This window comes from Trichoderma ghanense, assembly GCF_004382785.1.
Source record: "Trichoderma ghanense strain CCMA-1212 chromosome Unknown scaffold_11, whole genome shotgun sequence".
NCBI lineage: Eukaryota > Fungi > Ascomycota > Sordariomycetes > Hypocreales > Hypocreaceae > Trichoderma > Trichoderma ghanense.
Window position 1 is genome coordinate 824,957 of NW_027395674.1, and position 23,697 is coordinate 848,653.

A 23,697-nucleotide genomic window follows, 5' to 3' on the forward strand; every position below is an offset into this window, starting at 1 on the left:
TGGTACGTACCGGCTTACCTGTCGCCACTGCATCATCCACCCGTCCGGGCATTTGCTTTGTCATCTCATGTATCGCCAGCGCGCCACAATGATAAGCTCGGCAGATCCTCGGCGCAGCCTCTAGGTCTCGCAGCCCTAAGCACCGCCAACCCGCGAGCCCTTCCTCGCCTGCCCCGGAACCCGCCCATGCCCAATCGGGCAAGCGGGCACAGCGATTTTCTTCCGCTCCTTGGTATCGCGACCACTTCCCTCCACAACCCTCCCAGGGAACGACTAACCCAGCCAAACCAAAGCAAACACACAGCCAGCCAGATTTCTTTCGCCGCTTCGAGGTCGGAGGAAATTTGTGTGTTTTCTTTTCTTTCATCGTTCCTTCCTTCTATTTCTTTTCCATACCCCCCCGAAAAGAATCCGATACGATGTCGTCCTTCGAGTCGGTTGTGAGTATTCACCAGTTTGAAAGCACCGTTACCGCACAATGTCCTTCGCCCTGGATCCGAATGTCTGTGGAGTGCCTCGCACGGGAGTGGAAGGGAGTGAGAGGGATGCAGAGAGAGAAGAGCAGATGCACGCCAGCGCAGAGGGCAAGGCAGCAGGAAGAGCTTGGGATCGAGTGCTGGGAATATCGACACGACTTCGCAGTTGTCTGCTTGCGCTGGCGGCAATCGATGCTGCTACCGCTCGCGAGCCTCTTGGCTTTCCTTCCCAGGCACATGCACGACACAGACATTCGGTGATGGGAGGAAGAGATGCGGAGCTGGCAGACACATGTGGAAGATGATGCTAACGGTCCTGCTTCTCCAGGTTGTCATTGACGGCAAGGGTCACCTCCTTGGCCGTCTTGCCAGCATTGTCGCCAAGCAGCTCCTCAGCGGTCAGAAGATCGTTGTCGTCCGCTGCGAGGCCCTCAACATCTCTGGCGAGTTCTTCCGCGCTAAGCGTACGTCGATCCCCTGTCCATCTTCCGAGTCCGATTCCCGTGCCATCCCTCGAGCTTGAGCCCCAGCGGCCGACAAAGACAAGCAATCGCCAGAACCACCGACTCGGTTCCAGATGCAGAACAAGATACTGACATTAGCCAACAGTCAAGTACCACGCCTACCTGCGCAAGATGACCCGTTACAACCCTACCCGCGGTGGTGAGTTTGCGCAACTCCAGCTTCCCGATGCCACTATCTCGAGATGTTAACCGACGTCACCTCCAGGTCCCTTCCACTTCCGCGCTCCCTCCAGAATCTTCTACAAGGCCGTCCGTGGTATGATTCCCCACAAGACCGCCCGCGGTGCCGCCGCTCTGGAGCGCCTCAAGGTCTTCGAGGGTGTCCCTCCCCCCTACGACAAGAAGAAGAAGATGGTCGTCCCCCAGGCTCTCCGTGTCCTGAGACTGCAGCCCGGTCGCAAGTACTGCACCGTTGGCCGTCTGAGCCACGAGGTCGGCTGGAAGTACCAGGATGTTGTTGCCCGGTATGTCATGTTTCTCTCTTTCTACGTGATTTGACGATGGGAATAGCAAAGCTAACGCAGTCAACAGTCTGGAGGAGAGGCGGAAGGCCAAGGGCGCTGCCTACTACGAGCGCAAGAAGGTTGCTGCACGACAACTGACCGACGCGAAGAAGAACGCCTCTGTCAAGGAGGAGACGGCGAAGGCCCTCGCGGCTTATGGCTACTAAGCTGGCCATTCCTCGGCTCCCCGCGGGGGACGCCTTGGTACTTCGCATTGTCTTTTTCTCGTGCGTTTCATTAGATTGGCGCGGCGGTTCACAAAGGAATTACACTTGATTTGCTGAGTGATGGCGAGGGCGGCGGCTTCTTTTGGGGGCGCGGACGGAAAACTTTCTTCTCCAATTATTTCCTTGATCAAAAATTCTCCTTGTCAGTCGGAACTTGATGGCCCATCCCACAGAAAAAATAAAGCAACACAGGAAACCCCAACATTCAGCACGGACAAAAAGCGATCTCCTCGGTATCAGGACGTTTCGTGAGGGTGACAGTGGATGGACTGGACGCGACATTGTAATGTGGTTCTTTGCGCTTGTTCTGCGGCCATGGGAATTGGAGTGTTGGAACCGAGTTGGAGGGGAAAAGTTGTTTCTTCTTTCCGTCTGCCCTCGCGATGGCTTGACACCGCTCAAGGACGCTATTCGCGGCTTATTTGGGGGCAAAAAAAGTGAGTCGACGACAGGAATTGGGGGACGTGGGAGAGGATGGGCAGTGATGATCATACCCTTTCTCTGAGCAAAAAGAGGTGTCTAGCATTGCACAACACTAGGAGTAGACGGAATGATAAATGCTTTGAACAATTCATGACTAGTCATTTCTGCATGCGAATTGAGGTGGTGATGTGCCTGGAGTCCCGTTCAGTGTCGCCGAATTGTCTTTTTGAGTTATCCTCATACCAATAGCTGCTGTGAATGTCATCATCACATGCTCTTACCTTGTGCCGTCTCTACGCAGACCAATCCAAACTTATCACTCCCCTTTGACATTAAGTTCCCATAGGTCATTCATTTCGACAATTCATCCAATCTCTAACCTCTACAAATTTGCACTCTCGAAGGCACGTCATCAAGCCCATCAAGCTCCATTACTCATGAAATACCAACATCGTATTTCAATTCAGGGTAAGGTGAGCAAGCTGTACCTTGGATGCAAGGTTGACACAGGCCAAGCGGTTAGTCTAGCGGCCGTGGAGAGCACCCCACAGTCAGGTGTCGATAAGATAAGCATCGGCTTTTGGCGCAGTGAGAGGTGTCCTCACTGACATGCCAGCTAACTAGAAACATTTGGAGGCTCCCAAGCAACCTCTTCCTCTCTTCCGAACCAAGCACCATTTCACCGTCGAGCAGATTCATTTCGTCAGCGCAAATTATAGACAGCATATTTGGGCTCTTGCTTCTAGAAATACTGTCCATCATTACACAAAACAACCAAAACCTGACTTCAAACACATCAAACAACCATCACCACATACCACCAAAGAACAGCGGCACGACAACCTCCAGCATGTCGGACCTCGACCACTTCTCCATGCTCCCCATCCACATGGACCCCCAGTCTAAAGCGATCCTCCCCTCGGGCAGCCGGCCCTCTCGCGCCCTCGCCGCCGAGCTCGAGAAGCTCAACGCGCTGCACCGCGCCATCCTCAACATCGAGGTGCCCCCCGGCGCGATCCCGCTCGTGCCGCCGCCCCCGATCCCCGTGAACCCGAAGCGCACGGCCAACGTGTCCAAGCTGCGCGACAGCGGCAACACGGAGTACCGCAGGCAAAAGTACGAGGAGGCGGTGAAGCTGTACACGCAGGGCATCGAGATGGCGCTGCAGCGGCCGCTGTGGGAGCCCGCGGCGCTGGTGCGGGAGGAGGTCTCGATGCTGTATGCCAACCGGGCGCAGTCGCACATGGCCATGGGGAATTGGCCTGAGGGGGCGGTGGACGCGGAGGCGAGCGTTGAGGCGAGGAGGGTCGGCAATGCCAAGGGGTGGTGGCGGAGGGGACGGTGCTTGACGGAGATGGGGAGGCTGGAGGAGGCGAGGGAGTGGGTCAAGAGGGCGCTGGAGATGGAGGGCGAGGAGGCGGATTTGGTGTCGTTGTTGAAGGATATCGAGGAGCGGATTGACAAGGCGCGGGCGTAGAGCGGCCGCGCTGGCGTTAACAAGGCCTCGGAGGGGAATAAGAAGAAGAAGAAGAGGAGTAAGGGAAGGGGGCGCAAGGCAAAGGCGCAGAGTGTGCGCTCTTCGGAAGAGAACCCTGAAAGAAACACTGAATGAGTGGTGTGGACGCGGATGGTGTATGTACGATGAGGCTTGCTGGACGGTGGCCTGAAAGCAAGGGACGGGCAGATGGATGGCGTTGGGAGTATTCGAGTCTGTATTTTTCTTGTTTTTGGCACGTTAGTGAGAATCGCTAGATGGTGAATGGGTGTTTGGTTTTCGGAGACTTTTGTCACGCATTTGTTTCTGATCGATTCGTGTCTGGAGAGTGGCCTACGACGGTCATGTTCGTTTGTCTCTTTATGCGGAGGACTTCACATCGGAAGTTGGAAGCAAAAGTCACCTATTAATTGAGACATGGCTCCACAAATTACAGGAACAAACTTGAAAGGCTGCGCGGGTGCCCCGAGTATCGCGTTGGTTTTGGCAAATGGTGGAAATTAGATGAGCTGAAATGGAGGTGTAACCACTCATCGAGGGGAACGGCGTTGATCGATATGGATATCCTCCCTTGCATTACGATGGACAAGCCACGATTTTTTTCTTTGTCGGGCGTTGAATGTTAGAAAGATGGAGGTCAAGAGGGCAAACATGGTAGATCAAAGAGACAAAAGTACAGTGCAGTTCTTTCTAGCGCTATGTATAGAGATTGGAAAAAAAAAAAAAAAAAAAAAAAAAACAAAAAAAAAACAGAACAATGATATCCATTACACATGACGTTTCTTGCCAGCAGAGTCCAAAAACACATTCGCATGATATCGAGCGGCAGTACAATAGAGACCAATATACGAGACGTAGCTTCCCAATCCTCCATCCAGCGACTGTAAGTGTGGTATGTTGTGTGGTTTCCTCTCTCCGTTGAATCTGCACAAGCCCTGTGCCCTCTTCCAGCTACTGCCCTCGAAACCACCACGACCCCTTTTCCGACGAGACTGAGAGAAAAACTGAGGCTTCCGTTCTTTTCCGCATAATAAGACAAGAGAGACACAAAACGAGCTATGAGATGAGACCAAAATGGAAGGTGATGGGGGTTGATGAGGTGATCGTGTTGGCGCAAGGGGGTATATATGAGATAAAGTCGGATCTGTCATGTGCATCTGAGCATATGAGCGTATCGAGGTGAATGGCTGTCACGTTGGACCGGTCATCTTTTTTTCCGCAAGGAAGGTGTTCAGGCGCAAGATGCCTTGTTGAGAAGGAAGGCGAGTTGGCGTTGATAGTCCCGAGATTTGTTTCGTCCGCATGATTGTCTCCGACAGGATCGCTTCCTTCCAAGGCAAGGAGGCAAAAGGTAGAATCGCATGTCTGACAGAGACGCATCGAGAAGCATCAAGTCCAAATGAATCCTAGCAGCCGCATCTACTGCTGGGCCTTCTCGCTGAAGCTCTTCTCGACCGCAGACGTCGTCTTCCTCCGGGGCCGCATGACGGCGTCCTGGCCGCTCATGCGCCGGTCGAGGGCGCGCTCCAGCTTGGCGCCGAGGGCCAGCTTGCTCATCTTCTCGTACTTCTCCTCGGACAGGGTGACGCGCTGCGAGGTCAGGGCCTTGTTCTCCATGCGGTCCAGGCCGGTGGCGATCTCGCGGATCTCGGCGTGCTGCGAGTCGTTGGTTTGGACAGACATGGCGACCGAGGGCGCGGCCATGCTGTAGGTGCTGAAGCGGTACGAAGTGCGAGCCTGCGGGGTGTCTTGGTTAGCTGGAAAGGTTGCGGACGGTATATAAGAAGAGAAGAGAAGAGGTGTATGTTTGTGAATAGCTTGCTGGAGTCGAGGAAGCCAAGTTTGCGCGTGGGATAGACGGCGCGAGTAGCTAATCTGACACCTTTCTCGTATCGCACACAAGGCAGCCGCGAATGGGAGATGTAGGCAGAAGACTGGAAGAGCTGACTTACCGAAGGAGCCATGATTGGGCGAGAAGATTCCATAGAAACGGGCATAGTGGTGATGTGTGCGTTTGCCGGAGGGCTGATGGCTTTTAAGAGAGGAAAAGAGCCGAGAGCAGGTGGGAATGTGAAACCCGTGAAAGCAGGGGTCTCCGGGCCTAGACGAATAGTATAAAGCTTGGGTATGAATCGCCGACTAGCACGACGAGGTCGCGGCTCCGTTTTTTGTCTCCAGTTGCAAGGCAGACGAAGGTGAGCAGAGGGTGAGGGAGTGGGAAAAAAGGCCAGAGAGCGAGAGCAAGAAGGGAGCGAGTAAGTTGAGCGTGATTGGCAAGGGGGGGGCAGACAAGCCGAGATCAATGCTAATGCTGTTGCTGGCTGGCGGTTGTCGCACGTCTGGTGTCAGGTTGGACCGGGTTTGGATTGGCTGGGGGGGTGGAGGAGAGGGAGGAGAAACAATTAATGGAGATTTTTGCGCGTGCCTGTCTTGTTGGCGATGGTTGTGGGCGAGTCGGCGCCGGGATGGGAGATTTGATTTGATGTTGGGATCAGGGGGGAAAAAGGATTAAGGATAGAAGGGCAGATTGGGTCGCGGCGGTGCTGGAATTGATGGCTGTAAAGAGGCAAAAAGAACCAAGCGGAATCTTGTCTATCAAGGCGCGTACGACTATGAATAACAACGTCGAAATCGCAAAAACAAGAGGATAGGGCGGGAGAGCGAGAGGGAAAAGAGGCGAGGGATGGGGATGGGAGATGATGGGCGAGGCGATGGTGGAGCCAGATGGAGATGCAGTAGCACCAGGTTCGTTAGTGGGACGGAGTAGGAAAGGCACCGGCGCTGGTAAGGCGGCTAGGGGGGTGGGTTAGTGGTCTGGGGGGCCTGGAGGGGGATGCTGACGGCTGCTGGAGGCGCTGGAGAGCGCTGGGAGGGTGCTGGAGCAGCAGCGGGTGACGGCGGGGTACACGAGGCCCAAGTACCGCGCAAGCCGGGGACCCTGACGGCTTCATCCCTCGAGCATGGCTGACATGTGGTGGCTGCAGATGGAAGGCATCTAGACTACAGGGTGTCCTGCTTGAATGCTTGTAGCCCTTGGTATTAGTAGTAGAGTAGATGATGGATACGTGGATTTATAATGATATGACAGGTAAGCCTGTGTGGTCAACTGCTTGCGATATGACAGACTGGCATCTGGTGTAACCGAGCTGTCCCTTGTTGCTTGGGCCCGGGAGGCGACAGGCTACATTCAACCACCTGATCAAGTCAATATTCGTGGATTATCGGTCTGTGGGTGGATGGATGCTCTGAAATTGCCAGTCATCTTCATGATATCTGCATCGATAGACAGTGTACTTGTAGTTGTTTGTTCACCTATCGTGTCGTTGATATCTGCCTCTTTCATGGTCTGGTCATGACCAACAGCATGAACGAGTCATGACTGCAGTCCGTCGCATTGCATCACGAATGCCTGCAAATTACGCGCATATTCACTCACTCACTCCAGGCAAGCAAACAAATCGCCCTTTGCAACATCTCACAGCCGTTGGACCTGCATCTTGTCGCCTGTCGCACTGCTGCGCTTCCCGCCTCTTCCCTCTGCCGTCGTCGCCCTTGTTAGCGGGTACCTGCCTCTCATGTCCCCTATGCGAACGCCCCCGAGGCTTCCATTGGAACGACGGCCTGGGGCCTGAAAGGAAGGAACCTAGAACCTAACTGCCATGTGCCAGCCGCATGGTCAGACCACCAACTTGGGTTCGAGTTCTCACCACTTCGACTCTCCACCTTCATGTTCTATTGCTTCAGTAATATCATCGTGGGACTGCTGTGAGAATCGCCTTCTACAAGACAGATACAGCTATTGATGAAGAGCCTCACCGATGACGGCATCTTCATTCCATCGCCGCGCATATGACCCTCCATGTCTGTCGCATCACCGTCGCATCGCCGAGACTCGCCCACCCGCTCGCTCCCTTGTCCGCAACTCGACGCAAATCAACTCAACACGACAGGACACGGCAACAAACACAGCAAGACACACGCAGCATCTCGCCCATCATCCATCCATGCCCATGCCATGCCCTGCCACCCAGGCCACGTTTTCCCTGCCTCCCTGCCCTGTCTCGGGCCTCACTCTTCAGCCCAAGCGCCTTCGCCGAGCCAATCACGACGCCACGCCAGCTGTGACCGACACGGCACGACAAGACCCCTCCAACCCTCTCGCGCGCAGGGCATTTTTGCATTCCGCACCAGCGGCCAAAGGGGGAAGCGATCCCTGCGCCATTGCACGTGGCTCGGCCAGGGGAGGCTTGAGCTTGGCAGACGCTTTCTTTCTCTGCGTTTTGCTTTCTTGAACTGCAGTGGACGAGTTGGGCGTGGGATGGCAGGGCGACGTGTGTTGGCTGGCCACTGCCGGACAGGACCTTTGTCGTGTGGGCATATCTGTCTTCCAGAAGCACGAGTAATATTGCTCCGTCTCATTCCGCCGGCTGGCGACGGAGCTCTCGAGCTCTCAAGCTCCCATTGAGATCGGCTCAGCGCTACTGCTAGCACGCATAACGACACTGGCGCCATCACCTTAGCTCGTCGCTCTGGTTCGTTTGGTGTTTTCCTAGCTCCATGTCACCGCGACATCTTGAGACGGCTCCTCCCACCTCCCCCCTCCAGAGCCTGTTCCTCCATGTGCGGGACCGGTTCGTGCTGTGGCTGCTTTGCGTGGGATCTGCAGAGGATCGAATTATGCTACAGCTCGTCTGACCACAGCTCAGGCATCGCGACTCGATTCATTGGAACACTTCGGAGAAGATTCCTACATGAGCAGTTGGCATCTTGTTTGCAAATTTTGATGAGACCCGTTCGGACACCCACTTGGGCAAAAATGTGCCACGACAGGGCTCATGCTTACCGTCTACAACTACGTCTTGCCGTCATCGCTGACGTATCTTCACAGCTCTGCCCAGTTGCCGCCCAGCCTGCACTCCTGCCAAGTGGCCACATTCTGTCGGGATATCAATCACCAAGTACAGCCATGATTGGCGCAAGATTGTTTCAAGAACACTAGAAATCGCAGTCACACAGAGTGCGATGGCCAACTAATACCAGACACACAATAAACGACTTATACCAACCCATGATGAACAGACGACTTGACACAAAAGCCTCCCTGATTCACGACTGATACATATAGAAGTACACAAACGTCTTGGCTACAAACACCGCCTAAGACGGCCAAAACCCCATGTTTGTCATACCCTCAGACTCGAGTCTTTGACTTGTGGCTCTTCTTGGACGGCTTGGACTTCTTTGACCGGTAGTCGTATGAACTGCTCGACGACGAAGAGGCTGCCGTAACGCCGGATTCGGAACCTTTATCGAGGGAGAGGCCTTTCATGAGGGCGTATGGCGACTCGCACCGGTGGGATCTGGACGACGTTCCATACCCAAACTTGCGCGAACGCCCCTTGCGCGACTCCACAACCCGCTTCTCGGGAGAGGGACTGCGGCTCGGCCCTGTTTTACAAGGGAATGTCAGTCGACTTCTGATCCATTGAAACGGGAACAAGTGGTCACGTACCGAATCTTCTGCAGTCGTCACAACATCCGTGGTCGCAGGTTCTCTGTTCATCATCCAGTCGCAGCGAGTCCAAGTCGTCCGGGACGTTGGCTATGGGAGCGGAACACCAGCCCTGCGTGTTGGGCCCCTGATTGCACTTGCAGCATATCCAACTGCCGCCCTTGTCGACGAATTGACAATTCTTTAGCGGGCACGACAGCGGGCTGGACTGGGCTGGTGCAAACGAGACATTGCGGCAGGGCGTCTCGAAGCCCGTCTCCAGGTCAATGTGTGCCGAGGGGCAGTAGTACCAGATGAGCGACGTGTGCGCGCACGAGTGATATCGAGGATGTCCGTGACACATGTTGAGGGACTCTCAAGGAAGAGCGGGCAAAGTTGATGGAGAGAGGCTTTGTTCTACGCGGAAGAGCAAGCAAGACGAACTGACGAGGAGAGAGCGAGGCAAATCTGAAGTATGGTCTCCTGACGGGGCAGAAAGAGCCTGCTTTATAGAGCACTCGAGGTGCTCTCGACTGCTTGTGCTCATCATACGATCTCCGCACCGGGATCAACACTTCGGGATCGATAATACTGCGGTGCAAGGCAGTGCAGACATCACATTTGCCATCATGTCGGCCCCAAATTCGATGGCTGTCCTCCCACTCATCTGCTGTATTTCATCCTTTCGGACGAAATCGAGGCCACGATCATCTCACCATCAAGGGTATTGCCTGCTTGCGGATACGAGCCTCAATCTGGATGAGTGATGCGGCATAGGTAGACTGCGCCATCGGTGGAACCAATCTGCATTTGTCACACCTTTGCTCGCAGGCATATGCAAGATCAATGGCGGCGAGATCTGGCTCCAAGCCTCGGGATCCCGGTTTTCGGACGGGCCTTGGATATGTTTCGAGATTGCCTCGACTCAATGTTTCGGACTGCTGTGGGGTTCGCAAGTCGAACTGCGTGTGACAATGGCAAGATGAGCTCTTGACGACCGATCCAGTGGCGAATCCTTTGTACGAACCTGCTTCTTGCCTTCTCGTTATTCCATGGAGAGAGCGTTCCGTCTGTGGAAAAAGCCTGCTGATGTCCCACCGAGTTGTCGATAACCGCAGGTGGATAGTGATTTACGGCTCTCCTATGACTAGAGCGGATAGAGGTGCATCAAGAGTGAAATCCAAGGGTACTGTGCACCAAGACTCTGGAGGGCTTGTTGGGGGTCAAGTCATATTACGTCTGTACGACGCTGCCCAGCCGCAGGAGAGATTTTCCCCGGTCATGTGTCGCAGACGGGGAGATTCCCGTCCCGAATCTCTGGGTCTCGGGACGCCACCATCTTTCTCATCTCACAGCAAAGGATCAAGAGTGCTGTCCGAGTCAGTACGATACATGATCTGGACACAGGACATCCGAAGAGATTTGCGACTATTGTCTTGGCCGCAGCTCTCTGCCCTTGGTTGGTTCACAAGATCACACAAGGTTATTGCGCATTTCAGAGGTGGTCGGGGCTACGATGCTTCGCATGACAGATTTGACAGGTGGGCTGCCGTACCCCGATCTCGAGATCGCAATGTCTCACTGCAGGTCAGATTGATCTAGGCAGCAGGGGGCTTATGTGGTCTCCGGTGTTGGCGCCTGAGAGGCAGCAATGAAAAGAAGGGACGTATCAGGGTGTATCTGCTGACGTGAATAACAACGAATATCCCGCGGAGAGTCATTGTGCAGATGAGGTATGCGCTGATACGGGATTTTGGCTCGGCATCATTAGACTCGTCAATAGAGCGAGGCCGTGCTGACTTCGACAGCTTTACAACAGAGGAATTGCTATAGTCATGGACGAGTTGAGGGACAGATGGCTCACAGGGGCCAAAAAGAGATGCCGGCTCGGCCATTATGACTATCAGTATTGAGAAGGTTGGTACGATCTGAATCGAGAATCTACCAGCTGCTATGCTTTTGCCAAATCCCATTCATCTGACCTGATACACCATCGTCATCTCTACCCCTATAACCCCTGATCTCCCCTCTTGCAAAACGGACAGCAAATGTGCTCGCACGTCGTGGGCTCATAGTACATCCTGAAGCCGCTGCACCGGCCGGTGGTGTTGTGCGTCTTGCCGCACCAGCAGCAGTCCCAGACGCCGTCGAACCTGTTGAAGTGGCACTCGGGCCGGTGGCAGAGGGGGGCGGGCTCGAAGGCGGCAGGGGTCGGGTAGGAGACGACGAGGGAGGTCTGGCGCTTGCAGGGGATGCGGCCGCTGGACTGGGAGTCTGCGCAGTAAGACCACTTCTTGGAGGAGTGGCAGCAGATGAGGTCGTATATCAGGAGCTGGCACATGTTTTGGCTGTGGGATTTGGAGGTTGATATGAGGGTGTTGACGATGAGGTTGCTGGAGGGTTTGTTGTGTGGCGGATGGGAGATGGAAGATGGATGTTTTGATGGTTGTGGTGAGGAGCTGCTGGAGAATAAAGGAGAGGAAGAAGCCGGAGCTTTCTTTGACAGTGAGTACACGCTGAGTCTTGTCTGCTTGTCACGGAGAAGGAGGTGCTCGTTTGAAGATTCTGTCTATGGCATTTATAGACATTCACTCACTGCTCGACCTACTGACTTTTTTTTTTTTGACATGAGGATCTGACTATGACGATGACGGATGACTCTCTTTTTTTTGTTTTGTTTCCCACACGCACGACGCATGTATTCCACCGAATGCCGCCTCCTCGCGTAGCAAACCCCGGATAAAAAACACTGAAGATGATACTTTCTTTCTCTTTTGTCATTTGCTTGTGTTTTTCTTTTTCTGTTTCTTGACTTGGTTTGTTAAGAGTTCCTACTTCTTGAAATAGAAACGAGACATCGACCCGCTTCGCTTGCTTGTCAAATGACATACCACACCCCTGGTGTTTTTATGCCAGAATATTGGTTTAGGTAGTCTATAATCGAGTGGTGGATTGTTTGTGAGTTAGGTAGTATGATGATTATGAGAGGATGAGAGAAACGTGGGGTTTGGCCGAGAGGGAGATTGGGATGGGAGGAGAGAGGAGCTGGAAAAACGTGGTTGCTCGGTTGTTTTTGACTGATTTGAGGTGATGTCGGATGTGAATGTGAATGTGAATGTGAATCGTCCTTTTAAGGGTGGTATACGCATGGGAAAGGTACACTGATCATGGTTTTGTAGGTACAGAAGGAAGAATTGTTTGCTCTTTTCTGGGTTGTTTTGGGATGGAATGGGAATTGTGAGTCACGGTAAGAGTAGCTTTCTATGGGCATGAGCTTGTCGTATGTGATTTGTGTCAAAGGATGAGGAGAAAAACCTCGAGATGTGAGAGGTTCGCTTAGTATAGTACATGAAGCCTTGACTTTCAAGTTGGTGCATGAGGCGTCTATTAAAAGGTCAGGTTGCTACGTCCGGTGACCAGGGAATACAGCAATAGGTAGAAGGGGGAAGCAAGGGATGAAGGTGGTATACAGCAATAGTATAACGTGCTGGTGAGATAAAGATGGGGGAGGAAAAGGAAGTAAATGTGGCGGCCAATAAGATGGGAAGGAAGTCACCGAGAAGACACAAAAGGGGGGGGGAAAAGACCGGGGGGAGTGTTCATGCCCTATGATGAAAGGGCACGTGAAAATTGAGAAGTGGCTGAACATGGTAGGCATTTGGCGATGGGAAATTGAAGGCTTGTGAATACCTAGACTGGGATATGATATGGAGATGATTAGATGGAGGAAGGTGGTGGTTTGTTTCCCCCCTGTTTATGTTGATGGACTCTGCTTTATGGGCGTTCATATGAGGATGCTGCTTCTCTTCACGGAGTGCTTTGTATGGTCTTGCTTGTGCTTTAACTCTCAAGTTCACCCTGGCCTGCGATATGGACACTTGAGCATCAATGTAGCATACGCATCTAGTTCCTCAGCTTACACAACACTCCATGCATCAATTGACAACATCTTCTCTTCCACTAGCCTTTTTTTGTTTTTCCCAGTGAAGGGGCAAGAAAATGCAAAATTGTGGCGTTGGGCTGAGCTGTCAACTTGAATAAAGGGGGGGAGGGGGCCAGAAACCCGGTTCGTGGGTTCGTGGAGGGGGTTGCGTACGGGCGTGGTATTCGCTCTTTCTCTCAAGGAGCACTCTGCTCCATGATGATGATCGTATCCGAGATTGTAAATGTGAGAGTTGTGGTGAACTGGGAAGGTGTGGGGGGGCTTTGAATGGCTTCTATGGCTGGACGGCTGGAGGGACAGGGGACGAATGGGGGGATGGATGGGTGGATATTGGTTGCTCAGGCCAGGCTCTTGGCTGCTTATCCTTCTCGGAGGATCTGACGCCCTGGGTATGTGGATTGCCAGACTTGTGTGGTTGGAGTTGATGGAGGTACTCTGTCATCGGATATGTCACGAGCGATTTGTCCAGCGTCGTTATGCAAATAGAAAGTCAGTATTAGAAACAAACTGCATCCGAGATCGAGCAAAACAAGATGAATTGAGACCTTCCAATAAATGTGCAAACACGCAGGCAAATAAACACAAAATATCCGCCAAATACAAAGGAACCTCCCTCGTAGTACTCGTACAACTTTTCCTCTCCCAAGGAAACCAAGCAGACGCAGAGGTGAAAGACCCCAGACCGGCTATCCCTCCCATCACGTCACAGATCTAAGCACCCTGGCTGGCTGGTGTTTGTTCCTTGGCAATCCATGTGGCGTCCTCAACTGAGACATTGCTGGACTTTTTTCTTTTTTTTCGCCCCCAAGCTTGGCCCCTTTGCGTGGCCGCCTGCTCGCTGCCCGCATAAGGCCCCCTGGCTTGCAAATGATTCCATTTCCCACCTCCTTCCTTGGTGAATTCGCACAAAGAGTCCGCAGAGATGGAAAATTGAAACGACTACACATCAGGAGTGCACTTCTCGCAAATGTCGTGATAGCAAAAGGTATCCGGACACCCCTTCTTCCGGTGATGGCACGACCGGTACACGTTCCCCCCGCGCTTGCAATTGCAGCAGACCCATCGCCCGTTGAGATCCTGCAGGCGGCACGTCCCCGAGCTGCAGGCCGGCGAGATGAGGCAGGTGCCCCGCGCGCAGGGATCCTCGCCCGTGTCCTCTGGCGACGCGAAGACGGTGGTGGCCGCACAGGGCGAGTATTGGTTCGTGGCCGGGTTGATGGCCGCGGCCGCGCAGTACGAGTATCGGGGGACGAGGCTGGCCGGGTGCGTGCAGGGGAGCTGGTGGTGGTAGTGGACGAACGAGTACTGGCACATGCTGGCCCTCTTTTTTCGTTGTGCGTCTGTCGTATCGGGGGGTCTTGCACAAGATCTCAGGTTCGGAAAAGGAGGGGAGCCGAGACCTGCTGAGACAGCCGAGCCCGAAGGATGGCTCGGGTTCGGCGTTGCACAGCGAATACGGGGCCGTCTCGGCACAATACCTGTTTCTGTTCGGCGGCTTGGATGGCTTTGAGCAGACGACGATGTGGTGACGCGGCTTGGGATGCTTGGCGTCTCGCAGCACAGAAGCGTGGCTTTATTGACTCGGGTTTGTGCCTCCGGAAAGAAAGCCAGTTAGGGACGGCTTGCTGATCGAGGACTTCGCTGGAGGGTTCGCGGAATGTCTCCGCGGGGATGCGAAGGCAGTAGAGCAGGCAGAGTCCTGAGGCCAGGAGGAGCTGCTGATGGTGGTGGTTTCGTCCTGCTCTGTCTAACCACTGCTGTCTTGAGGACTGAGCTTGTCCTCCGTCTTCAGCGTCTTCCTCTTACAGACGCGTCTTGTGCGTTTGCACCACGAATCGTCACTTGGGACCTTGAACACTCCGCACCGGATCTGTTGAACCCTACGGCAAAGAACCAGGATCGGAAACGGTTACCAAAAGTCGACGGTACGCAGCCTAACGAAAGGGCGGCAGATTGCGCTATGCTTTGTCGCAGCAGGTCAAAGCCTCTGGGATCTTGTGCAATACCGAAGTTCCGTCTCGTTGAAGAGCGCTGGCGAAATAATCCGTATACTCTGCAAAAGCATGCACCAGAAGTTGCGAGATGTGCAGCGCTGGATCGAAACCTGATGATGTTGTCAGGCAGTGTTGTGGGCTGAGGGCCGTAATGATTGTTCCTGTGTATGCTTCGTGCTAACGGTCCGTCTCGAACGAGGAGCAGGATTCAATTTATACTCTCGCCGAGACCTCGACATGCCAATTTCCTGCTGCACGATCGACTGCCAACATCTTGTCTCCGGCCCTCGCCTACCAGCTGGGAAACTTGTCCGTTCCAATACGCCTCAACTCGAAGCCATTGTAGGACTGCTTCCCACACCGACGTGGGGAGTCTGCCATGTGCATACCGCTGTCCTCATGGAGCCATGTCTCCGAGCGTTTGTTGGTGATGGACGCAGTGCCTGACGCAAAAATAAGACCACTTTGCCTCGGCGCAAGAAGAGGGGGGAGCACAGAGAATAAGACATTTCTGGTCTCCAAATATATCAATAACGGGCGGAGGGCCAGAAGAGAGGGACAGTGGCTTGAGAGGAACCTCATGGCCCGCAGCTCGTATGAGGCATCGCGATTGCATTGACTGAGCGGCCGGGAGCCGTGTGGCTTGCCCGCTGCGTATCAGACACTGTTGGATATGTCCTGGCTGTGTTGAGCACACGGGAGCTCCGTCGGAAGGGGGAACATGTGTCCGAGTAGGAGACGATGAAAACTCTTCTAGAAGCTTGCCTATAGCTGTAGTCGTCGGGTTACAAAGGACGGTGACGCCTGTCTCGTGGGAAGTTGCAGGTGTTACCAGAGCTGTGTGCTTTTGAAGGGAGAAATTCGACGCCGTCGGATCACATACGACAGGAGACCTGCGACTCGTCGTGATACTGTCTGGGTGAATAAGGTTCCATGTGCGGTGGGTAAATGCGCCGCTGGTGTAGAACTTTGCGTAGAAGATATGAGACATTCAGGTGTACCGATTTGTCCGGATATTTGGCTGGATTTGGGTACCTCAGCGCCACGAGAAGAAATAGATAGAGTTGGATGGGCAGGTAGAAAGGTAGGCGTCCCTAATGACGTTACGGTCCAGCCATGAGCTCGTGGGATATCGTGCTTTCCACGTTGATGAATCCGGGGGCTGATGTTTCCACGCTCGGTCTCGAAGAGAGCACATGCCATAGGCATGAGATGGTGTAACACAGAGGAGACTGTGCTAGTTGCCGCTTGAGCTCTGCCGAGAGAAAGCTGGCCCTTGCTCTACACTTTCGGTTATCTTTGCCACTCCAATATAATAGCCCATGTCCCAGATTCAAAGTGCTATCAGCCGAGCTGGTTGATGCCCCCCCCCTCCATAGTGGTTCTTTGGCCAGCTTGAAAACCATCCCATTGACTTCGAGGTCAACGTAAAGGCCAAGGGACGGTCACACAGTAACGTTGTAGAAAAGAAAGCACGCGGGTTGCCGAGTGAGAGCACACCGTCACACCCACAGGAAAGAAACATTCGTGGCGTCATCGGAGGGTACACGCGAGGCTCGACTCTGCTTATGGAGAGATTCGGAGGATGAAAGCCCGTGTCGTTCTGTCCAATTCTTTCTTTCTAGCACCCTTTTGGTGCCTGAATGGAATCCATGACACATGCAAGCTGATCGAGCCGTGGTTGCCGTGGCAAACAATCGTCTTTCGGGAGACTGGACTCCAGCTGGGCTTGAGCATTTACTGCCAAGGGCCGGAGAGTTGAAGAACACTCGCTGATTGTTCACAGACGCATTGTTTCGGACCGAATAGTGGATAACCGAATCATCCCCAGACTCTGTTAGTAGAGCGGCGACTAGCCGAAGGCCGTTGAGTGATGCCTGGGTCCGTGATGATGTCGAAGAGAAGAGATGTGAGAAGCAGGCTTGCCGACCCCGGATTGGGCGACGTAGACGGATAAGAGGGGGATCTGACATGTTTCTGCAGCCAGCCGCGGAGGGATTCGAGGGTTATGCAGCACCAAAGGGGGGCTGTCAAAGTCAATGTGTCACAAACTTTATGCGCTGAGACCAGCATGATCCCGTACCTCGACGCGTAAGAGTCTCAACGGTAACGTGATCCAGCTGGCCGACTTTTGTAGGTGCATCACACAGAGTTGAGCCAGCCAAGACTGCACCAGCTGTATTTGCGCCGCCGCCACGGAGATTGCACATGTGGGAGATGGTAGCCTCGGTTGTGGAGAGGAGATGCTGAGCCCTGCTGAGAGTGAGGGTAATTATACCGATGGTAAGATTAGAATGCAATGATATTATAAGCTTTTGCCCGAGTATCCCTTCAACGCCATACATGCCAGAAAATCCATCACGATACAGTCAAGCTGCCTCAAAATCTGGAGGAATCTCAAGGTTAGCATAATACTAGGCCGAAGTCAGTCGGGGGGGAGGGACGTGCCTTATTTCATATGAACCTGCTCTCGTCATGTACCGCACCCACTTGACGCTCGAGTAGTTGCTCTTCTCAAACACCTTGAGGTAGCGCACCAGCAGGCCTGAGCTGGTAAACATGAGCAGGCTAAAGTTCATGCTCAGGGGCGGCCGGCTCCAGGCCCGCTGATTGGTCATGCTGGTCAGCAGCGCCTCGGCCGTCAGGACGTATTCGCTCTGGCCGGTGAACCTGCCAATCTTCCAGACGATGACGTTCTCGCTGGGCTCGTACTTGGCCTTGCCCTGGGTGCAGCGCTCGGTGATCTTGGCGGTGTTGAGGGGCGTCGGGATCTTGATGACGACGTTGGTAGCGAAGAGCTTGGAGCCAAAGTTTGCCTTGACGCCGATGCTGTACTCGACCTTTGTGCGGCTGACCTCGTTGACGATGGCGTGCACCTTGAAGGGCAGGTTGACGTTTTCGGTGGCGCGGTAGCGCATCAGCTCGAACTCGCCGTCGGGCGGCACGAAGCTGATGATGCGGTCCGAGTCGAATTTGCCCAGCTTGACGCACTGGTGGAACTGGCAGTCCTCGAGCGTGACGCTGCCGGCGGCGGCCTTGGTGGCCTTGGTGCCCATCTTGTTGCCACTGGGGAGGCTCAGCAGCCCGTCGTTGTCGAGCAGCAGGCGGTCGTTGAGGCCGAACTTGCACTCGGGGGTGCCGGAGAGATAGGCGCGCATGATGATCTGGCCGGTGACGTCGGCTCGCAGCACGGCGCCGGTGGCCGACATGAGCAGGTTGACGTCCTCGATGACATCGACAAAGGCCTCGTTCTTGCGGTACTTGACGTCGGCCTTGCGCCACGACAGCGCGCCGGTGGCCTGCATGGTGATCTTGGACGTGTCTTCGGGGCGCGACTCGGACTTGACGCCCTCGGTGGTGATGTACATCTTGAGCGTGTCGGTCTCGGTGTTTTGGGGGTAGCCAAAGTCGATAATTTCTGTCAATGCAAGCGTCAGTATAAGGACCAAGCAAGGAAGAGCGCGCCGTCGATTACCGTCTAGCAGCTCGTAGACCAGCACAAAGTTGTTCTTGACAGCCTCCTCGTCAAACTTGCCAAAGTACCCCTTTCCCAGCTGGATCAGCCGGTAGAGGAACTCAAAGACCAGCGCGGCATTGGCATTGCTCTTGGTAATGGCCACCAGGTAGATGTTCTCGTGCTTGACATGGCTAAAGGTCGTGCTGCCCAGCGTCAGGATGGGCGACCGCACCTGGGCGTTGGAGATGACCTGGATCCGGAAGACGTCGGCTAGGCGAGGGCGGCAGTCGTTGCGAAAGGCGCGGAAGATGAGGTTCTCGCCCTTTTGGTTGAAGATGAGCACGCCGGAGAGCATCTTGGCTGTGTTGCGGAGGAGAGGAGAGGATAAGGGAGGAGAGGGAAAAAAAGGGGGGGAGAAGGGAGAGAAGCTGCAGACTCGAGCAGAGCGTCGCTGGTTATGTGAGCTGCTGGCGTTGTTTGGAGGCGAGGCTGCGATTAGCGGTTCGCGGTTGATTGGAGATGATCGGAGTGGATTCAGGGTGCAGGTGCTGGGAGCCCCGCTGAGGCGCGTGACGATGGGCGCTAGAGCGAGCTGCTACAGGGAGGGTGGCTGCTGGAGTCCCCTGAACGATGGCACCAGACTGCGGCGCTGTAATTCCGGTCTGCAGGGCAACCGTTCAGGTTGACTGGCCATCTGTATATACCTACTGTCGAGCTCAATTGCACCCGACATCTAATTGCGTCGAGAGCAACGAGCTACGCACTGGACTGTAGAACGAGAGCTGTATCTTTGATGAACCGGTTGGTGAGCAGTATGGATTAGAGCATTCACCTCACCAGCTTGGCGTTGCAGGGCTTATTGAAGCTTCCGACCTCTCCAGAGTATTTGAGAGCGTTCTTACATGCATCACTCAAGCACCAACCCTGCCTCATCTCATGGCAGCCACGGTTTGCACATCAGCCCAAGAGAAATACTAGCACTAGGGAGACAATTGAAAAAGGAAGGAAACGACATCAAACAAACGACACGCTTCAATCTTGGGTTCCAGAGGGAAGTATGAGGCTCGAGTCGGACGGAACGTTTGATAAGGGCTCAGCCACCCTTGCCCATCAATAACAAGTCTTCGTGGCGCAGTTGGCTAGCGCGTCAGTCTCATATTGATCAATATGATCCAAACATCAGTTTGGGCCATCTGAAGGTCGTGAGTTCGAGCCTCACCGAGGACAGTTATTTTTTGCCCTTTTCTGGTTCGGTCATTGACACACATCATCGTCATCTTTCGTGTAGCGTCTTGACGGATATCGATCGAGTGCATCTCTTTTTTTGTCCCTTTGATCTGAGCCTCACGTTCATTGTAGTGTTTCCACGTGGCAGTGAAACACACGTGCAGGTGCAGGTGCCGTTTGCTTTGTCTGCTTCAGCGACGCCGGTGCACGTGTGGCTGTGCAGTCGTCATTTCATCCTCAGTCAACTCTCTGATATCACCGTCCTTCCACGTCAACTCAACCTGAGTCGCTGTTTCTGTCTGCTTGTCTCCTTAAGCATTACTTCATTTCCTCATGTCACAGCCATTGGCCTTCCCCGAGTCGTTTGTAAAGCCATGGCGCGACTTGCTCCTCTCTAACCGGGACCAGCGCTCTGGAGACTCTCCCAGCTACAACACTCCTGAAGCAATCGACTCCCTCATGACAACCAGCACGCCCAAGCTGCTCTACGTCGGCACGGGTCACACCATCTTCACACGCGCCATTCTGCCTGCCATCGCCTCAGCCAGATATTCGGTCCATTTCGTGACGTGTTATTGGGCTGCCTCCCCTTCCCTCGACGGCCTCCGCCAGACGCTCGTCCAGCTGGCCGAGGCGCGAGCCAGATCAAGAGAGCCCTTGCCTACGCTGCAAATAAGCATTGGATTCTCGTCTTGGGGGTTGTTCCAGAAACTGTTTCACACGGCGTCGCTCGAGGGATATGTCTATCCTCCCTCGAAATGGGCAAACCTGGGCTTGCCGGACGAGGAAACGCTGAGAAAGGGAGGCATTGAGATGACGGTCAAGAGCCTCTTCTTTACGCCCATTAGTGTCATGCATCCAAAGTACGTCATCGTCGATGGATCCAAGGCGTGGGTTCCCAGCTGCAACGTGAGCTGGGAGAGATGGTTCGAGGGATGTGTGGAGCTGGAGGGCGAGGTTGTTGATAGACTGCTTTCTTTTCACGCTCGAGTCTGGGGAGCCTCGAAGCCGATGAGCACGGAAGATGTAGAGCTGGTTAGGAGGCAGGAGACGACGAGTGAAGCCCGGAGAAAGGACGTCGACGAAGAAATAGACGCGGTGGACGAAACATCAAGCTCATCGCCGATGAACAATCAACAGGACGACGATGACCGCGCGGCGACTCAATGCATTCGCTTTTCCGGCACTTCGCCATCGCCGACCATCTTCCTGCCATCGCCACATCACCGGAATCCGAGGTTTAGCTTCTTCCCCTTCTTCTCTCAGTCTAATCCGCCCATGACGCCTCTCAACGCCGCGCTGCTTACCCTGTTCGCCAATGCCCGTCACGATATCAATATCGTCACTCCGAACCTCACGTCGTGGCCGGTGATGGACGCTCTCCTGGACGCGCTTGCTCGCGGAGTCAACGTGCACGTGCGTACGGCCCGGAACATGATGGTTATTGAGCAGCTCGTGACGGCTGGAACAACGACGTCGTGGTGTATCCGGAAGTTCGTCAAAAAGTACCAAGCCTTGTGCAGGCAGTTACAGCGGAATGACGTGGAAGCACAGTTTGCCTCTCCAGGACAGCTGGAGATTCTATACTACAAGCAGCTTGAAGCTAGAGCGAGTTTTGAAGACGAGCCCGTCTTTAGCCACTTCAAGATGACAATGGTGGATGGGGAGTATCTGGTGCTGGGCTCGGGAAATATGGATAGAGCCAGCTGGTGGACAAGTCAGGAGATTGGGGTGCTGTTTTACATGCCGGGCTTTACGGAGAGGCGAGTGTGGGAGGACGTGCTAGAGAAGAGAGCCGAGGTGGTGTTTCGCAGCAAGGGGGGAGCTTGATAAAGGGCTGGTTCTGGAGTTTTGGCTCGATATAGGAGCAGCGTCTCCTAGAGAATACCCTGGGTTTCATGTTAGAATGGAAGTCTCATCTACATCGATCTATGCATAATAGCTATTCTAATCTAATCCAGCTCGCGCCTGGTCTTCGGCCTTGACTCTCTCAAAGACCTTGACAAACTCCATGGCGTCCTGCGCGCCGCTCAGCCTGTACTTGCCCTGGATCGTGTAGTCCGGCACGCCGCTGATGCCCCTGAACCGCGCCGTGCCCGCAGCCTCATCAACCTCCTCGCCTCCCTCGTCGCTCTCGACAATGGCCTTGTTGAACTCCTCCTCGGGGATGCCCGCTCCCTTGGCGACATCCCGGAGGACATCGTAATCAGTGATGTCCTTTTCGTTCTCAAAGTACGCCGCAAAGAGCCCGTCCACGACCTTCAGCTGCGTCTCCTCGCCATGCTTGCCCCCAAGATGAATCAGCCGGTGCCCGTCCCGCGAGTTGCCCACCCTGCCGCCAAACTTGAAGTGGATGCCGAGGGGCTCGCCCACGGCGCGCAGCCGCTCCTGGATCATGGCGGTGCGCTCGGCGCCGAAGCGCCGGACGTAGTAGCCCTGCTTGTCGACGCTGTGGCCGGGCCCGCGGGGGCTGTCGGGGTTGAGCTGGAAGGGCGCGTAGCGGACGGAGAAGGTGTCGGAGGAGGAGGAAGGGTGGCGCTGGAGCCAGATCTGCTGGGCGCGCTGGACTTGCTTGCGGCCGACGTAGCACCAGGGGCAGACGATGTCGGAGACGACGTCGATGCGGAAGTGCGTCATGGTTGTGATGGTTGATAGTTGATAGTTGATATCTGATGGTGAGAGTGATGATCCTTGTCCGGTTGTGTGTGTGTGTATGGATTGAGTGTTGATTGCTAAGAGGTGAGCTTGATGCCGTTCGAATGGTTTATGTCGCAGGGATTACGAGCCAAATGGGATGTGATTTATGGGGACGAGTTGGAATCCGAGAATGAAGCAGAATGGGCAAGGTGGACGAAAAGCAGCAAATCTCACGACAATTATCAATACTCATCGCAGAAACTTGCCATTTATACAGGGGGGACACCACAATATGCACAACTACCCCAACCCACGGCCGCAGGCAGTTCCACCAAACAACCCAGAACCAGAAGCTCATGGGGGCTTCTCGTGCTTTTCTTCGCTTCTTTCGATTTGAAAGCAGGAAACCCACTTTGTCTCCTAGGAGGTGGAGGGGGGCTTGATAATCGAGGCTTTGCCCCTGTGGGTATCTTGCTCCGTCACTAGATGGAGATGCTCCATTGGATGCCCGGCTGGATTTATAATACAGACGGATCCCCTTCTGAGGTGTTCTCCGGTGCTTCTAGGGGTTCCCCTACTGTACATTATTTCGTGCGGTACATGGACAGTGGAGGGTGGCTTAGTTGAGCCACGGCTGTTAGCGGGCAGTTGATTGCCGGTGACGGTGCTTTGAGTGGGATGGATCGTAACTGTTTTGTCAGTTGACTGAGAGATGAGAAGCGACACATGCGTATCAACTCTGGTCAGCACAAACAGATGATACGACAGAGAGATCAAGAGAGGAACAATAAGGTTACCCTGCCGAATCCGCCGCGGTACGAAACGCGCAGAACTGATAGGTTGGGCTGAAGGGTGTAAAAGCATGCATAACCTACCATCTGTACGGAGCGGTGTGGGATGCCAATGATACCCAAAAACATGTACGATGTACGGCCACTTCTCTCCTCTCCTGGCTGCCAAGTCGAACCTGTGCCTTACAGGTACCGCAATCATACCCTGTAAGAGCGGCTCTGTCTGGTCAATCGGCAAATTCCGTGTGGGTGGTCCTATATCCGGTCGCTTTGGGAAGCCCTCCTCTGGGGAAAGCTTGCGAGGGGGAGGGCAATTGAGCGTAAGAGGGCTCGAAGCGGCTCGAAGGATTCAATTGTAAAAGCATGGTGCCTTCAGTCTTTTCTGTTAGATGCCACAGGTCTTTCTACTATGATTGACTGTTTGAGCCGATATGAGTTCGTATTAGTGGTGACTTCAAGTGTAGATTTCGTACAAGGTGAAAGAGCCTCATCGCATCCGACTCTCATTT

At 54.2% G+C, this 23,697-nt stretch overlaps 12 protein-coding genes across 12 annotated transcripts; 6 read left to right on the forward strand and 6 right to left on the reverse strand.

Moving 5' to 3' along the window:
* Window positions 1–408: 408 nt before the first annotated feature.
* Window positions 409–1,670, forward strand: CCMA1212_008282 (uncharacterized protein; the record flags this gene model as incomplete). Its single annotated transcript, XM_073705423.1, has 5 exons — window positions 409–440; window positions 805–940; window positions 1,086–1,139; window positions 1,206–1,464; window positions 1,532–1,670. Exons 1-5 carry the CDS (start codon window positions 420–422, stop codon window positions 1,668–1,670), a joined length of 609 nt encoding a protein of 202 aa, XP_073556069.1. The 5' UTR covers window positions 409–419.
* A 1,333-nt stretch (window positions 1,671–3,003) lies between these two features.
* On the forward strand, window positions 3,004–3,630 carry CCMA1212_008283 (Translocation protein sec72; the record flags this gene model as incomplete). Its single annotated transcript, XM_073705424.1, has 1 exon — window positions 3,004–3,630. The coding sequence occupies one exon, from the start codon at window positions 3,004–3,006 to the stop codon at window positions 3,628–3,630; it is 627 nt and encodes a 208-aa protein (XP_073556070.1).
* Window positions 3,631–5,067: 1,437 nt separating this feature from the next.
* CCMA1212_008284 (uncharacterized protein) lies at window positions 5,068–5,645 on the reverse strand (the record flags this gene model as incomplete). The annotated part of the gene is made up of 2 exons (XM_073705425.1): window positions 5,068–5,385; window positions 5,601–5,645. The coding sequence occupies 2 exons, from the start codon at window positions 5,643–5,645 to the stop codon at window positions 5,068–5,070; spliced, it is 363 nt and encodes a 120-aa protein (XP_073556067.1).
* A 1,821-nt stretch (window positions 5,646–7,466) lies between these two features.
* On the forward strand, window positions 7,467–7,940 carry CCMA1212_008285 (uncharacterized protein; the record flags this gene model as incomplete). Its single annotated transcript, XM_073705426.1, has 1 exon — window positions 7,467–7,940. One exon carries the CDS (start codon window positions 7,467–7,469, stop codon window positions 7,938–7,940), a length of 474 nt encoding a protein of 157 aa, XP_073556068.1.
* Window positions 7,941–8,839: 899 nt separating this feature from the next.
* On the reverse strand, window positions 8,840–9,503 carry CCMA1212_008286 (uncharacterized protein; the record flags this gene model as incomplete). Its single annotated transcript, XM_073705427.1, has 2 exons — window positions 8,840–9,096; window positions 9,161–9,503. 2 exons carry the CDS (start codon window positions 9,501–9,503, stop codon window positions 8,840–8,842), a joined length of 600 nt encoding a protein of 199 aa, XP_073556065.1.
* Window positions 9,504–11,035: 1,532 nt separating this feature from the next.
* On the forward strand, window positions 11,036–11,507 carry CCMA1212_008287 (uncharacterized protein; the record flags this gene model as incomplete). Its single annotated transcript, XM_073705428.1, has 2 exons — window positions 11,036–11,060; window positions 11,215–11,507. The coding sequence occupies 2 exons, from the start codon at window positions 11,036–11,038 to the stop codon at window positions 11,505–11,507; spliced, it is 318 nt and encodes a 105-aa protein (XP_073556066.1).
* Window positions 11,148–11,480, reverse strand: CCMA1212_008288 (uncharacterized protein; the record flags this gene model as incomplete). Its single annotated transcript, XM_073705429.1, has 1 exon — window positions 11,148–11,480. The coding sequence occupies one exon, from the start codon at window positions 11,478–11,480 to the stop codon at window positions 11,148–11,150; it is 333 nt and encodes a 110-aa protein (XP_073556063.1).
* Window positions 11,508–13,949: 2,442 nt separating the features above from the next.
* Window positions 13,950–15,190, forward strand: CCMA1212_008289 (uncharacterized protein; the record flags this gene model as incomplete). Its single annotated transcript, XM_073705430.1, has 3 exons — window positions 13,950–14,345; window positions 14,698–15,007; window positions 15,060–15,190. The coding sequence occupies 3 exons, from the start codon at window positions 13,950–13,952 to the stop codon at window positions 15,188–15,190; spliced, it is 837 nt and encodes a 278-aa protein (XP_073556064.1).
* CCMA1212_008290 (uncharacterized protein) lies at window positions 14,022–14,396 on the reverse strand (the record flags this gene model as incomplete). Its single annotated transcript, XM_073705431.1, has 1 exon — window positions 14,022–14,396. One exon carries the CDS (start codon window positions 14,394–14,396, stop codon window positions 14,022–14,024), a length of 375 nt encoding a protein of 124 aa, XP_073556228.1.
* A 2,300-nt stretch (window positions 15,191–17,490) lies between the features above and the next one.
* On the reverse strand, window positions 17,491–18,888 carry CCMA1212_008291 (AP-2 complex subunit mu; the record flags this gene model as incomplete). The annotated part of the gene is made up of 1 exon (XM_073705432.1): window positions 17,491–18,888. One exon carries the CDS (start codon window positions 18,886–18,888, stop codon window positions 17,491–17,493), a length of 1,398 nt encoding a protein of 465 aa, XP_073556227.1.
* Window positions 18,889–20,093: 1,205 nt separating this feature from the next.
* Window positions 20,094–21,590, forward strand: CCMA1212_008293 (uncharacterized protein; the record flags this gene model as incomplete). The annotated part of the gene is made up of 1 exon (XM_073705433.1): window positions 20,094–21,590. One exon carries the CDS (start codon window positions 20,094–20,096, stop codon window positions 21,588–21,590), a length of 1,497 nt encoding a protein of 498 aa, XP_073556229.1.
* A 117-nt stretch (window positions 21,591–21,707) lies between these two features.
* CCMA1212_008294 (uncharacterized protein) lies at window positions 21,708–22,397 on the reverse strand (the record flags this gene model as incomplete). Its single annotated transcript, XM_073705434.1, has 1 exon — window positions 21,708–22,397. The coding sequence occupies one exon, from the start codon at window positions 22,395–22,397 to the stop codon at window positions 21,708–21,710; it is 690 nt and encodes a 229-aa protein (XP_073556231.1).
* Between the last annotated feature and the right edge of the window lie 1,300 nt (window positions 22,398–23,697).